The sequence below is a fragment of the Stegodyphus dumicola genome, chromosome 6 (genome assembly GCF_044657685.1).
Source record: "Stegodyphus dumicola isolate Sdum_Otavi_A_Nest chromosome 6, ASM4465768v1".
Classification (NCBI taxonomy): Eukaryota; Metazoa; Arthropoda; class Arachnida; order Araneae; family Eresidae; genus Stegodyphus; species Stegodyphus dumicola.
This window is the reverse complement of record NC_140773.1, coordinates 50,432,393-50,449,356: the sequence shown is the minus strand read 5'-3', so window position 1 is coordinate 50,449,356 and position 16,964 is coordinate 50,432,393. Positions and strand designations below refer to the sequence as shown.

Here is a 16,964-nt window from a genome sequence, read left to right as displayed (position 1 = left end):
ACATTTTTTCCATGGAGAAAGGGGTTAACTTTGCAGAACGTGCTTTTATCGTGCTCGCAATGTATTTAATATCGCATCTCTCCCGTTCTACAAATATTTACTGTATTTCATGAAGTAAATGGGAATTTAAAATGAATAAAAGGCGAAGCTTGCACGAAATTTTGCTTTTTATGCTGCCTTTTTAAATATATTTTAATATATAGAAGTTTTGCATTGTAAAGACTACCAAGTTATTTTGTAAAGACTACCAAGTTATTGTAAAGACTACCAAGTCAGAAACACGAGAAATCAACAATGCCTTCAACAGAAATTGAATCACAGTTTATCAGATTTGTTAGATCAGAGGTTTCTAATTAACGGTATGCGTATCCTTGAGCGTGACAAAGTTAGGAACCCTGGAACGGCCGAAAACAACGCTGTATTATAACGAATACTTGTAAAAATTATTTAGAAAGTTTAAATTTGTCATTCAAAAAGGAGGAAAGTAATTGCGAGAAATTCCAATGATACCTTCACTAACCAAAATCTAAAGCAGCATAATTAGTTGTAACTAGCCCCGCCTACGTTATATACTTTGTATATAAATCCTTTCAATTTTCATAAGTGTTGATAAGGCACTAGCTCACTAGCTCACTCACTTGCTCAAGATGAATCATGTACATGATGCAGTACCCAAGGATGTCGATGCTCCTAAGAATGGTTCCTGCGATTAAATTTTTACCGGAAATAAGTACTATATGAGATGGTTATAAATGTACACAAAAATCTCCGGCTGATATGAATTTCTTTATTCGTAACAATGAGGACTTCAATTCAGCTGGTATTTGTGGTCAGCGTCTCGAAAGAGTTATATCTCACTTTCAAATCGTATTAAACAAAAGGAAAGGAAGACCCCATGATAGAAGAATGTTGGTGTTTCCTTCAAAGATCCACGGTAAATGCGAAATATATTTAACCAGTGTAGATCAGTGTTGCCTATTCCCAAAGTCACTAAACCTTCGTTTCTGGTGATCGTCTTTGAAGGGCACTGGCGAAGGAGAAAGGGGTTTCATTACTTTGAGTCGGGGAAAATGCAAAATTGCGCATCAATCACCAACACACACGGACCATGGTGTGAAGTAATAAGGGAAGTTTTTGCTACCCAAAGTCCTATTACTTCCCCAAATCCCGATTGGACCACCACTCAAGAGGAAATAGACTCAATTCACTCCTCCAACAAATCTGATAGCCAGCCTGGAAAACTACCTCAGCCCAAAAATCAGATGCCCCCGCCTCTAGAGGAATTTGTTTTCCCAAAGAAAACTGCTTGACACCATTGTGTTAGCAGTCTTTTAGTCTCATACGTTTTTTAGAGGCAAAAATATCACCGATAAGTTCCATAATATATATAAAATTGAACTAAGAAACTTGGATACTTTTGATGCAGTTGATCAATCAGTTATTTGCGTGATAGAGGTACTACAAATCACGTAGCCCTCCGTCACTAAACTAAGACGGTCCAATCAGATTAAACTTAAGAAAAACATTGGCATGTAACATAAAAATGTCTACCATAACATTGGAGTCGATTCTGAGTTACCAGAAAACTGGTAGCAGCGTCGATATTTGGCGCCAAATCAAAGGGGGCCCCCTTCTTTACACTAGAACCAAAAGAAGATACCACCATGATGGTATTTCATTTGTTCACAAAAGCAGTATCTACTTCCGACTTTTTTAGCCTAGACGTTCTAGAGTTAAGTAATCCTGCAGACGTGAAATCCAAGAAAGAATATGATTTGAGGAAATCATATTTTGAAGAAGCTGTCAGAAATAAAGAAAATGGAAGATATGAACCTGCTGTTCAATGGAATGGAGATCATCTTCCTCAACCAACAATAAAGAACTATTAAAAGATTAGAAACAACAGGTTGCACAGTGAAAACTTGATCACAACTAATAATGTGTTTAAGGACTTACCTCATAGTCCTGTTGTGAAACGAAAGTTAACTACAAAGATGCTCACAGTCTTTAATGGTTCTGCCAGTCAAGTCGGAACATCAGCACTGAAAGGATGTTTGGAATTTAGATCTAATTACCTCGAACTGCTACTTAGCCTTCTTAAATTTATGAAGCGTAAATATGACATTGTTGACGACATCGAGAATGCCTTCTTGCAAATAAGTATACGACCAGAAGCTAGAAATTATATTAATCCTAAGTTATTATATTAATCCTAAGTTACCTTAAGTTATTTCTATAAATATCTTAAGAAATCTCTAAATATCTTAAGAAATTATCTTTTTTAGTGGAATAAAAATGAAAGCAATGATCTTAAGATATTATAAATTTCCGTTTGGTTTCTGGTATGAAACGTAGTCATTTTTATCTTAAACTCTGTGTTAAAACATCAATTGAAAAAATATCTAAAGAAATATGACCAGAAAAAAAAATTTCAAAATACAATCAGAAAATTGTTGAGATCCTTCTTCAAAGTGCTTATGTGGATGATCTAGTTAGTTAGATAACGAATCGGAAATATTACTATTTATTGAAATCTCATCATACTTTGACTGAAGGAAAATTTAACTTGAGAAAATGGAAGTGTGCAGAAGATATCAATTTAAAACATGTTACTTCTGTTTTAGGATTGCTTTGGAATCGCACTGAAGATGAACGGAAAGTTAATTCGGATTGGATGAAACCTACAAGCTTGAAATCGTATAGAAGAAAGTAATTCCTTCCACTATACATCGAATAATTGGAGTTATATATATTGTTCTTTTAATTTCCAATCTAATTCTGTAAAAGATGTATAACAAATAGGGAATAGGAACGTTGAAGATATATGAAGCGAGATTTTCTGAAATGATTCGAAGAGCTGAGTTTCCCGAAGAATTTGACTATAATCGCTGTATTTCTCCTGCTGAGAGCAGTCAGTCTAATATTAATATTCATACACTTTGTGACGCCAGGATTTTCTGGACTGATTCAACAACTGCAATGAACTGAATTCGATGTGAAGAAATGTGGACAGTTTTTGTCAGTAATAGAGTTCTAGAGACAAAACCTAAACGATCCTGTCCTTTGGATCTTGACCGTATCTCAAAATCCTACAGATTGACCGTCAAAAAGGATGTTCTGCCCAATAACTTTCATGTAACTAATGGTGGGAGGAACCGACGTGACTTCGAGAAACTAAAGATTACTGGGCTGTTAGGAAAACCGTTTTCAATGAACAATCTATTATACAAGAAAGGAAAGACGAATCCAATTTTTTAAAGTCTTCCGATAGTTTGCTCTTTGAACCGAACTGAAAATGAAAACTAAAGCAGCGAAAACAGTACAGAAGGTCACTTAAGTAGACATAGTACAAGTTGGTACCATAATTATTTTTCCAGTTGATAAAATGCTACTAATGATTGCTTTGATAAAACGATTCATTTCGAGCTGTAGAAATTCTACGTCATGAATCATTGGTAAGTTATCATATGAAGAAGTAAAACTGGAAGATCTAAAAATAATGAAGATGTTACAAGACAAATACTTTACTTCTGACGAGAACAGAACAAAACTAAACTCTTAAACAACCTACACAGATGGGGAAGGAAATCTTACGGAAAAGACAAAATTACAAAATTAAGGTATCGAAGGAATTCAGAAGATTTCAAAAACCCTATCATTTTACTATTTCATCATTAAGCCTTGGGCGGAATGTTATGAATATATGACAGAATATAAGAAGAATCCTCCTTCAGGAGTACAGATACTGCTGAATATTCTGCGTGAACATTACTGTATTTTGAATGCAAGTAAAACTGTTCGATTAGTGTTATGAAAGTGTATCATTTGCTTGTGACATGCTAAACGAAATGTGAACACCCTACTGCATCACTCCCAGACAACAGAATTAAAGATGCTGTAATTTTTTAGATCTTTGTTTTTGGATACGTGAGCTGTATTCAGAGCAGTCCATTTTGAACTTCTTTCATATAACGATCGAACGATCGTTATATGAACGTTAACGATCGAAGTCTTCCTGCAAAGTTTTCTTAGATTTATCGCAAGAAGAGAAAGACTATCAGTCGTTTATTGTGAACAATGGAAGTGATTTTATGGCTGCATCAAGTTATTTAATATTATTTAAATGGAATTCTATTGCGCAATTTAGCGAAATTGTACGAAAGATGCAATGGTTCCCCCCCCCCCAATCCTTCTACCTTGGTGATGGATCAGTGTGCTGAAGCATATATTTAGATGAGTTCTGAGAAATGCTTTTTTATCTTATGAAGAACTGATTGCTATCTTAAATGTGCAGAATCGGCTTTAAACTCCAGACAACTTTCTCATGTGTCAAAAGTGATTGTGAGCTTATACCTTTGTCGTCTAATTCATTTTTGCAAGGTTTCCAGCAAAGTTGTGCTCCTGGCTTCGATCAAGTACATAGACTTATCCTTAACAAAGCAATTAAATATTGCCAGCAACTTATTACTGATATCCGGAAAAGATTCAGATCCGAATACTTGGATCTCTTGATTCAAAGAAGTGACCAGAAGAAACAGGGATGAGAAATTCAATTTGGTTGAAGTTGTGTTTATTGCCAGTGATAATGTGAAATGTACTGACTTGCTTTTGCATCTCGTTATTGACATTCAGATTTTTTAAAAAATATTAAATAATACCCATATGCCCCAATATCATAAGAGAAATAAAATAATCTATGTTTCTTAATTAAAAAGTCATCTCATAACATGCATTTGCGTGATAAATCGACTAAAAGTTCAGTTTATATTTTTTCTTAAGACCTTGAAATTTGAATGTTTCTTTGCGAAAATATAGTTAAAAGATCCGATACTTTGAGGAAAAACTGAAAATAAATCATTATTCTTTACCAAGGTAGACAATATATGGCATCAGAAGATAATTATAGTGATAATACAGGTGTAATAGGATATTTTGTTAAATAACTAGAGTTATAATTTGAAAGACAGATTAACGTTGATTAGTAACACTTTTAAAACAATCTCTTTGCTATGTCTTGTGAAAGATAAATTTCTAGAAGTGCAAAATAACGCGATGTAACAGCCTAAAAAAATAGTAATAGTTCGCTAGAGATGTTACTGCGTCAAAAATTAAAACAGAAGTGCATTTTAAACGGGAGCGGGACATCATCAGAGAATAATATCAGACGTTTTTTGTTGAAAACAGGCACAAAAATCCCTATTTTCATGAAAACTTCAAGTACCTTTCTAAGCACACTGAAGTTATTCTGCTCAGTTTAATATTTTATCGCATGTATTTATCAAGTTGAAAAATAAGTAATAAAAATGCAGAAAAATCCGAACTTGTTTTGTAATTGTTGATTACCAGCTTTTTAAAAACAGCATTTCTCTTTAGTGATTGACACATAATTTTTCTCGTTGAAATTCACTTCGATCATATTATTTTAGATGGTAAAAGATTATATTTATCCATGTTTCACACTGACTTTTATTCTGGAAGAATTCATTTTTTCAATTACATTGTTTGTAATTTAGGTAAAAATTCATGTAAAGAAATAATTGCTGAATGGAATATATATCTTTGCCAAAGAAATAAACAAATATCAATAAATCGAAACCAATAATTCAAAAATACATTTATTAACGAAAATAACGAAAGCAAAATTACTATGTACAATAAGAAATACTATGACATTTCTTAAAAATATAATTACATAGCATATTATCGAAAGTTATGCATTTTACAAAAAAATGTCAATATGTACAAAACTCTTCAACATGTCTTTTACATTTTTTACATGCCTTTTCCCAGAGCAAATATGGGATAAGAAACAACATTCGTAAATGACGTACGATATGCATAAGTAGAGACACAGAAACACACATAACAGAAAATAATATTTTACAACAGAAAGAAATACATCAGTTAGAAATACAAACTTTGTTTTTACTTATATGTACAATATAATACAGATATAGTTAATACTATGAAGTGAAAAGTAACGCTGAGCACATAGGGAGAAAAGTGAATTTTTTGACAGCGTCCAGGAGTTAAAGTCCAGGAAAGAAAAGCCCTAAGGAATTTGCTAAGGTATTGCCTTATTGCTCGAATATTAGGCATATATCAAGAACGGACTCAAAGAATTGCAGTTATCGAAAAAATACACGAAAGTGTGCAGGAAAAAAAACCTCTATGAAACAATTTTTTTTTTTCTTTTTTAAAACATTCCAGGTTTTGAAAGTGCATATCAAAAAATTAAAAGTCCAGAGAATTACATTTATTAAAGAGTGTCTAAAAAACAAAAGTTCATAACAAGAACTTCTAAAGTCTCGAGAAATAGTATTTATTTATGAGTATTTAAAAATTAAATTCAAAGCAGAAGTCTTAAAATGAATTGTTTTTATTCTAGATATCTGGAAAATTAAATGCAAGTCCTCGTATATATTCAAGCTTGCACAAAACCAAAAAGCACACAGCAGAAAGGTCCTGAGGAATTATATTTTCACAACAGTATTCAAGCAATGACTTCAAAGCAAGGAAAATAATGAAAAACTACATTTACGCAGAAGTGTCCAAAAATTATATGCAATGAGAGAGGTGAAGAATCCTTTTTATCCGAATACTCAAAGATACAAAAGTCTAAATAAACACGAACCTATATCGCCTGTAAGGTTACATTTTATTAACCGTAATAATTAATTTTAATATTCCTTTTCAAATTCTAAATATTCATTTAAAATAATTAAAATTTTATGTCTTAAATTGCGCAAAAATAGCTGCGGTACTTTCTGTAGCATACTTATTTATTAAAATGCATTCAAATTTCAGAATGAAAGCGCTTTAGAAGAGAAATGGCTTGGAAGGCTCAATAGAAGGCTATCTAGATTCGAAAAAGATTGTTGATTTAAAAAAAAAAAAAAAAAAAAAAAAAAAGAGGGGAAAAAAAAGAAGAGGGAAAAAAGAAAACTGTTGAAAGTATTTACAGATATCCCAAATTTGTTAAAAAAATCAAACAGTTCGTTTAGATAATAATGGGATAATATAATTAATTAATGAATAAGATAATTAATGGACTGAAAATGCCTGGACAAAACCCTAGTGCATAATTAATGCAAAGTTAGCATTTAATTTTAATCGACTTTAATGCATAATTAATACAAGGTTAGCATTAAATTTTAATTAACCTTAATGCTTATCTACATCACTTTCATCACTTTCTATATCATGTGTTTTTACATTCTCATCCTCCAACTGTCTGTACGCACCATTGGTGGCTTCGTGAAAAGAATCCAAAATCATTTTGGCATTTGAGCCTTCGCTAAGAAAATCAACGAGCTCTTCAGGTGAAGATTCGTATCCTTCATTTAAATCTGTTCCATCTGGTTCGCTGGAAAGATCTTCCAAGGCTGACCTTTTAGCTGACACCAGAACCAAAAGCAAAGCTTCTGGCGCAGAAGACTTCTTTTGAATTTCATCTCTACTAACTTCTTTCACAGCTACTCTTTTGTCTGAACTGTCAGAGTTATCTGAAGTTAAAGATGAATCTGTATTACGAGATGGTCCATAACCATAAGAATTGCCGGAATTCTTTTCTTGTTTCCTTCTATTACTAGAACTAGAAGCATTTAAGGTATTTTTGACAGTGTTAGTTGTTGAAGAACTTTTATAAGCATTTTCTTGCTGTGGTTGTGTCTGAGGACTGTAACTTGATTTGTAGTTAGAGGCTTGATTTTGGGACTGCAAATTTTGCCTGGCAGTACTTTCTTCAAACCTTTCCTCCTGATTTGTACTAATAAAGCCGTTTCGTGTTCCTGATAATCTATAATTAACATTTTGAGTATTTTCAAATGGGATATCAAAGTTTGAACTGGAAGATTTATGGGAAGACTCATCAGAAATATGGGTTGGTAGATCAATAGCAGGTTTATAATTTTCGTTAAAAGATTGCTGTGACTGTGATCTGTAGTTGAGGTTTGAGTTTTGATTTTGATTGAGGTTATAATTTCTTGTAGTACCGGAATTTTCGTTATTGTACTGATTCACAGGTTTTTGGCCTGAAGATATTGCCGAAGATCTGTCGTAAGAAACAAAGTTTTCTCGTTTTCCTTCTGAGGAATATTGTTTATTGCCGTCAAATTCTCGGTGCCCTAAGAAATTTCTAGACTGATGTATTTGGGCACTGTGCACTGGATTCTGAGAGCTAGTAGGTTTCTCATCGTAAATGAGAACTTTGTCAGTGGAAAATTCTTGCTTTTGGTTATTTTGATTCAAATTGACGTTTTGATTTGAAGAAAGAGTAGGTCTTGTGTAAGAAAGTTGCTCATCAGTTTTCTCCTGTGCATGATATGTACGATACTGAGGCTCATTACCTATGTTCTTATGATTACTTTCCAACTGAATTCTTTCTTGATCATCCCATACTGGATTATTGCGGGGAAACGTAACTTGCTCTCGGCTTTGGGAGAACACTTGCTTCTTTTGGTCAGCAATTTGGAATCTTAAGTCAGTGTGACCGCCTCGTGGATTTACGTTAGCCTGAAAATCTTCATTGTCTCTTTTCTGATCTTCATAAACATTTTTACTCGAAACGTATGCTTGTGTATTTCTAGGGGTTTCTCTAAAGTTTTTATTTGAGCTTAAAGATGGTTCCGCAGATGTATAATGTATTTCAGGATGTTGTTTATTGCCGTTAGTGACATATACATCTGTTTGTTGCAGTTTGGTATTTACAGGGCCATCAGATAAGCTGTAAGTAATTGACTGTTCATGCTTATAACCAGTTGGCTTGCTTTGCTGAACAGAAGACGAAAACGATGAGTACAGTTTGTCTTGGGAATGGAAGGTAGATGCATCTTGATTAAAGTTTTGATGTTGCAAAGGCGAGTAATTAGATACTGTTGACTTTCCATTATTATTAATCTGTCTCTTTTCCTCAGTTCGTGGATAATTTTGGTTAATCGGGTGATTTACATCTGCAACAGTAGCTTCTTTAACAGTCTGGTATTTTGAATTCTGAGGGTGTCTGTTTGTTACGATTTCATGTGTTCCTGACAACTTTCTGAAATTCTGATTATCGGTATTTAAAACTCCTGAACCATCAAAATTTGCTCTATTTTCCTCAAAATTCTTTTGGATAGCATGTTTTGGAGATTCATAATTGTAAGTTTGGGGAATATGAGTACTTTGACGGCTGTTAACGTGGGCCTCTCCGTTAAGAGACTGGATCGAACTGGAAGTATAACTGAATGCTTCATTTGATAATTGTGCTGCATTTGGAGATACTTCCTCATATCTAATGTTAGCAGCAGTATTAGGCTGTGAACGACGGCCAGTAGTTGTTAAATTTTGCTGATAATTTTGATTTCTTACACTTGGATATAAGCCAGAATTATCTTCATTGAAATTAATATTCCCTCTAAAAAAGGAATCAGGTCGTTTTCGAATTTCAGCATTATTTTCATCGGAAATCACTGTAGTATAGGACGAAGACGGATTCCTTAAACCTTCATTTACTAGATTTCCACCTGTGTGTCTGCTACTTTGACTAGAAACATATTGCCTGAGGTCTGTTGGTTTATTCTCTCGATTAGATGGTGAATATTGATTTATGGACTGCTGACGATCCTGTTGGGCTCTCAGTTCTGGTAAATAAAATGAATTACTTTTCGTACCAGAATTTTGTTCAATACTTCTGTAGACGTCTTGTGATTGGGTATTTAAGTTAATATTCCCGTTATCTAATTTGAATCCATACTTATCGACAGGTCTCCATTCAGTATTTCCTGAATTTCTTCCCGTTAATCGAGAATTCTGGAAGATAGAAGCATATTCTTTCTGATTCGTATTCATATTATACTGCGTCTCTTGATTATCAGTTGAGGTCAAAGGTTGTCCATAATTTTGCTCCTTGTCTTTCGAAAAGGAAGTTTGTTGATTAGATGTGGAATCTAAAACATCACTGTAAGTAGAGCTAAAAGGACTACTATAATTTAGTTTTGGAATGCTGTAAGAGTTGCTTGGCTTATATTCTTGATTGTCATTCGTTTTTGATTTACTGCTAGGTAAAATATTTTTGTTCTTTTGAATGGTGATCAACACTAAAGGTATTTTCTTAGCAGCTTTTGCATTCGAATCTGTTAAACCTGCAGTAGAGTAAGACTGACTATGGACTTCAGCAATTTCTTCTTGTTGATGAGACTGATGATTTCGGGTTTTAGCTTCATTTTCTTGGGAAAGATACTGAACTGCATCATTCTGATTATTATGCGTGTAATATCGGTTTTTTAGGGCACTGTCCTGAGGTTCATTAACATGGGATATTTGACGATTTTTCTCCGAATTCTGAAAAGTAACACCTTCCTGAGGAATGGTAGGCTGACTTCGAGAGGAATGAGCCAGTTGGTCTTCGAAAACAGAAGTTTTACGAGATCTGGAGTCATTTTCGTACCTTGCCTCAGGTCGAACTTGATGACGATTATCTAAGGAATGATACGATTGGGAGGATGAAGAAGGAACATTTCTGCCATTTTGCGTCAACTCAGAGTTAACATTTTTATTGTATTGGTATGATTTCACACTGTAACTTTGGCTCTCTTCAAGAGCATCATCTTGAGGGGGATGAGGAAGCTGAGCAGCGTAAATTCTAGTTTCAGCAGTAGGTTCTTCAGGAAGAGCAATGGACTGAATTTCCAGTGCCAGAAATGTTAACACATAGATGCAAAAACGTAACCACTGAAAAGATGCAAAAAAGTTTAATCAGTTAAAACTTAGAAAAATATTAAATACATATTTGATAAGATGAGTGATTTATGTGCAGGTAACTATGAAATTTTTGAGACAGGGGCAGACAATATGCGCTAAAAAACAACTATTTTTAGATACGTAAATTTGCATTCTTTTATGTCCGCAGACGATAATTTGTGGCAATAATTACAAGTTTTCTATCGTAGAATAAATTTTGAAAGAAAGGTAAATGGAGCTTGAGCTAGAGCATTATTGCGTTATGATTTTAAAGTAAGGCTAAATGAAGGATTCCTTCAACGTTTATAATTAGCACATGGAAATGAAGCTTCACTGTATTCAGATGATGTACAGAATTTCATAGAGGTCAAAATTCTTTCCAGGATAAAGAACATGAAAGAAATCTTTTGTCAGCTGTGGTCTAAGAAAATGTACGAAAAAAGTGTTAATCAACGACAATCATTGCACCTGCTAAATAATATTAGAGAAGGACTTAAAATTAGATTCACATCTAAATATAAATTTATTTGCGAAGAACTGAATATGAAAAAATTAGTATGTCTTCGGTTTCCCCATAGATTAACAGAACACCAAAAATCGGAGCATGTCAGAATTAGTAAAGCAATCCTAAAATTACTTAATGATGGTGGAAAACGTGTTATTTCTAAAATCATAACAGGCGATAAAAATGTTCATACTGTTTTTCGAACTTCCAACACACCAAGAAAGCAAAGTATGGGTCTCTGAACTTGACCCGCAACCAGCAGTGTAGAAAAGACATTAAGCAATGAAAAAAGCAACGTATGCCGTTTTCAGAAGTACAAAACTGATCAAAGTCCTCAAGCTAAAGGGACAGAAGGCAATTACAGCTTACTAGTACATCACTGAATGTCTTCTAGAAATTCTTCAAGAAGTGAATATTAGAAGACTCATGCTTCATCATGATACATCACTCAGTACGATTGCTTTATCATTCAGTTTTGAGTATTAATAGTTGAATTTCTTGAACAAAAACGCATCAAAATGATTGAAGATTCGCCCTATTCTCCTGGTCTTGTTATGTGTGACCTTTGGCTGTTTTTAAATTTAAAAACAATATTTACGTGAATGATATTTTCATTCCGAAGATGAGACTAATGAAGTTATAAGAGCACATTTTTCATCAATTTAAAAAAATGGGTAGTTTGAAGCACTTAATGTTTAAAAAATTTGCTTTCAAAGGGGTGTTGATGTTGTAGAAAATTACTGAGCACATCTAAGATTTGGTAAATTTAACTTACACCACTGAGCTGTATCTCAAAAATCTTAGAGTGATCCTTGTAGAATAAGAAGCAAGATAAGTTATTTATGACTTTTTAAACATAAGCCATAAATAACTCCCTTATTTGCTTGCATTTTACTCTAATATTTCTCGGTAAAAAATGATTGATAGTAAAACAGATGCATTTATAATATCAGATGCAAAGATAATTCAGATATATAAAAAATATGAAGACAATCATAACATTCCAGTAACAATAAAATAAATTATAAATTTTAAAAAAAATATTTCATACAATTTTTTTCCAAAGAGACCGAAACAAAGAAATACTTACGTGCATAAAATTAGAAAGTTAAGGAACTATTGCAAATTAAAGTTAAAATTTTACTTTTTAATTCTTACCTTACACGCGCATACACATTTATATGATTTGGAAGTTGATAATGATTTCGAAATTTATAACGCAGAGGAGAATATGATTTGCCGAGTAATAGATCGGCTCGTAAAACAGTCGGAATGGCTGAGTAAAAATATTTTTCTTTATTCTTGAGAAACATAGTTTTAGTATGCATTAACACGTCGTAATAGGCGCAATTTGTGTACCTATCTAGATTTCATTTGTATCTTTTCTAAATTTAATGGCAATATGATTTATGAAAGAGAGAAATAAGATGGATGCCAGCAGAACAAGCAAGCAATAGCAGGAATGCTACGTGTTCAAGATGCAAGTTTCGTAAAGAGTGATTTGAATTTCACTTCTGGATTTTCTTATTGATTATGAATGTAAGGTTTGGTAGACGCAGTTTAGATAGACTTACTATAAGCAGCTATTATTTTTTGGCCAGAAAAGGAGAAATAGAAAAACTGAAGTTAGAATTTTGATTTATTATATTTTGTATCTTAGAGCATCCAGCAGGATTGTTATCTTCCGAAACCCTTGCCTTAAACGTAAAGTTCGTCTTCTAAATTAAAATAAGAGTATTTGTTCTCATTAGCAGACTCAAGAGTTCTAAATTGTTCCCATCTGCGCAAGTTCAAAGATTGTAATGACGAGTCAAAAATTATCACTACATCAATGTAACGAGAAGACTGCATAATTCTTCATCCATTCCATCAAATTCTCGCTTGTCTGACAAGTTCAATGGAAGTATCAAGGAACGAAAATAAATGTTATATCATCGTTCTACTACAGCAATTAACAGCTTCAAAATTTATTCTGGATGTTTCTAATGAACTCGAAAGCGATTTAATTAGCCTTAAAAGATAGCATTTCGGCGCTGTGAAATCATCGGTCTATGTTTACAAGATGTAATTTTACCTGCCAGCGAAATAATATTTTTTTTTGCTTTCGCTCTTTGTCATTTTTGTCAATCACCCCCCCTGCCATTACTATTATCTTGTATCACAGTATCTTATACAGTATATTACAGAGAAAAGTGTAAAAGGAGCTGATGAAAAAGTCGACGCAAGAACAGATTTGGGAATCTTTAGTTTCCTTCCTCATCTCAGGGATTTGGAGAACATGCACAACATATTTCCAACGACAAACCCTTGAAAGAAGGAAAGAAAAAGACAAGAAAGGATAAATTATTCATCGTTTATTTATTATTCTTTTTAAGATAATAATCACTCGAATATAACTCTTTTAACCCGATGAAGACTGAATTTTTTAGTGACAAATTATACCCAAATTTAACTCTTTCTTAATTTGGTTCCTTTCTTGTCTTTTCCTTTCCTTCTTTCAAGAGTCTGTCGTTGGAAATCTGTTGTGCATGTTTCCCAAAGAATTGAGATGAGGAGAGGAAACTGCAGATTCCCGAAACTGTTCTTGCGTCGACTTCTTTTACATTTTTCTCTGTAATACACAGCATATAAGATAATCGTAATGGCAGGGGGGGAGCAGTTAACTTGTAGTATTCTTGTCGAATTACAAACAGTCGGAATGGCTGATTAAACATATTTTTCTTTATTCTAGGCTAGACGTAATTGCCATTTGAGTATAACTACTGTTAACAAGTTTCAACAGCTGGCACGGGTAAAAGAATACGCATGGATTTTGTAGTTCTTCGTATTTTTTTATTGCTTTTCTTGTGTTGCTAAGTTTTACTTTTTTATACAGCACTTATTGCTTAAACATTTATGTGTTTAGAAAAACATTAATGATTTTTAAAATACACTAAAATTTTACAATATTTTCCCCTTATATTTATTTTCTATTTCTTTCATACTACTTGATATTTAAAAACTATTAATTATCAATTTTATTAATAATTTTGTAATCAAAGAGATTTTGATTATGCCAATCAACTGCCGATAAATATTCGTTTATCGATCCCCAGACGATTCCTTCGTCATCATCAGTTCCCTTTAAACTTCATCGACTCACACGGGTCTTTACCGACAGCGTTGGAAATCCCTCATGTATGTTTGCAGTCCGTTTAGAATGCCATGCATTTAGACGACTGTATTTTAGTGTACTACAAGCTCGATGATGCACACTACGTGTGTTACCCTTTAAATCTTTTTCTCAGGTAGGACACAAGCAGTGACAGAACACGCCCTTTTTACCCTAGATCGACCCCAAATATTGAAATTTTTTTAGCTGAATCAGTTGTGGGTATGAACTGGTTGAGTGCTTTATGAACCACATTCCTCTGCTCATAGGGAAAAAAATGTAAACACAAACACATAAACTTAAAATAAAATTTAAAAAAAGCATCCGAAAGTTTTCAGGTTTTAACTGTCGACCAAAAGTGTTTGTTAAGGTTTTTATGCTCGAGCTCGCAGTCTACCACAGTATGCTTGAGCTCGCAGTCTACCACAGTATGCTTGAGCTCGCAGTCTACCACAGTATGCTTGAGCTCGCAGTCTGCAGTTATACTCCCTCCTACTAACCCTCCTTTTTGTGTCTTTTTAGCTTTATTATTAAGCTTAATTTTCTTTGCATTTACGTCATATACAATTCAACAATAAAATTACAAAATTTAAAAGCAGCATAGCAGTATACATTTAGAATTGCCGATGCAGCGTTAAGTGTTGGCATGCATTTTTTTTTTGTCTTTTCTCTTCATCATATCAATGTTCAGTTTTCTTACTAAGGTGGTTTTACAAAACAATTTTTTTATCTTTTTTATTATAAACGTTTTGTAAGTTTACTTTATTTATTAAATATCGTGTTTTTGGCGCTTACAAGGCATAAAATTCGATACAGTAACAAAATCATAAAATGCTTAACATATCTTTAGAATTTCTGATAAACAGTTTCACGCGCTGGAGATAAAATTTTTTTATCCCGTACAATGTTGCCAATGCTCTCTTTGAAGTCATTGAGTTTGTCAATCAAAAATTCTTTAGAGTTTTACAAAATATGAAATAGATAATAAAGCACATTCCACATTCCAAATCTAGGCTTCCAAGTGCCCAAGTTCGGGTGAAGGACTAAGTTATTCAAAATTTGATAGCTCTAGGTACCGTCGTAAGAAACATGCATACATTCATGAAGATTATTCATTATTTAATTTTTTAAATATAATACAAGGCGATAATATTTGGTGGCAGCAATTTCAAAAGCGATACGCCGTTCATAGCGATTCAACGAAAAATACCGTTTAGAGATGAATATCTCATTCGAGATTAATGTCTCTTTTGGGCTAAAAAATTTTTAAAGTAATTATTATGATGCGCTAATGTAGAGTTTTTGTTTTACGAAATTTGTAAGACGTATTTTGAATATATGGGTTATTACTGTTAATTTTATGTCTTATTTAAATTTTCGTATTCTTATGCTTATATTTGAATATGAGTAATAATGAAGAATATTAAGTATGGTCACAATTAATAATTTTCATACAATTATACAGTACTAAAAGCCAGTTACCTTATATAAAATCTGATGGTTTTTTTATTTCCTGTATTTAAGCATCCACTACTATCAGCAAGAAGTTACAATAATCTGCTTGTAGAGGACCTTCTCATTTTTTTATACAAAGTTAATTTTGATATTATATTGCATTCTTTTATTTTTCTACGTAAGTTCATTTTACATTACTTTACAGTAAGAAATGCGAATTTTTTTATAATGAGTAATTGAATATTGTTATATAATTTGATGACGGTGTATAAAGTTTTTAGGTTTTGCATTAAATATGACAGTTTTATAGAAGGTGGATTTAAAAATTCACATAATGCTATTCAAGCTGAGGTTTTTAAGAACTCTGAACTTTTATACCTATTCCTCGAAAAAATTCGGAACTTCAGAATTTTAGAGAGTAAAAGAACTTGTAAAGCCTTTAAGTAGGTTATCATTTTATTTTACAGCCGCTTGCCCGCCCAGCTGCGTAAAATAGTTATTATAAAAAAATACATATAATGATTTTAGTGAATCCAGCTAATGTACTTACATGGGTCAAAATAGTAATTAATATTTGAACTGAATCGATGCTTATTGTTTTTAAAGCACTTAGTTTGTTAATTAATAACAGAATAAAATTGAAAGAAAAATTAAATATTTTTTTACGCTATGTTGAACGACAACGCACTAACGTGTGAAAGATAAAAATATTTTAATTCAGGCATTCACAACGCATTTCTTTTAAATCGCCGAGTTGTTGATTAAATTCGAAAGACGAATATATTGCATCTTGTCGAATGGCAACACACTTCTTTTACATCGGGTAGTTTTTAAAATAGATTTGAAACTTCCCGACTGGCGCAAGCCTTTTAATCGCTGACTTTTTAATCAAGAATTCCTTAAATTTGCACGAAATATGACATAAATGAAAAAAAAATTTCAAAGTTCAAAATTTGGGGCTTAAAGGTGCTCATATTCGGGAATAGGACTATGCGAATTCAAAATTTGGTAGTTCTAATTATCAACATTTTCTTCTCGATGACAGATTCTTAGTTATTTAAACATACACCAGTTTCCCTCTAAAAGTCGTTCACGAAGATATCACTCCCCTAGGCAGATAGCCCATGTGTGCTG

General features: G+C 32.9%; 1 protein-coding gene across 2 annotated transcripts in view; it reads right to left on the bottom strand.

The window, feature by feature from the left end:
* Positions 1-5,605: 5,605 nt before the first annotated feature.
* LOC118194487 (uncharacterized) overlaps positions 5,606-16,964 on the bottom strand; it is a 131,855-nt gene continuing 120,496 nt past the window's right edge. For both annotated transcript variants that reach the window (XM_085818302.1, XM_035365632.2), the window contains exon 2: positions 5,606-10,710. In XM_085818302.1, the coding sequence (XP_085674428.1) occupies positions 7,165-10,710 (3,546 nt within the window). In that variant the 3' untranslated portion in view covers positions 5,606-7,164. The remainder of the gene's footprint in view (positions 10,711-16,964) is intronic.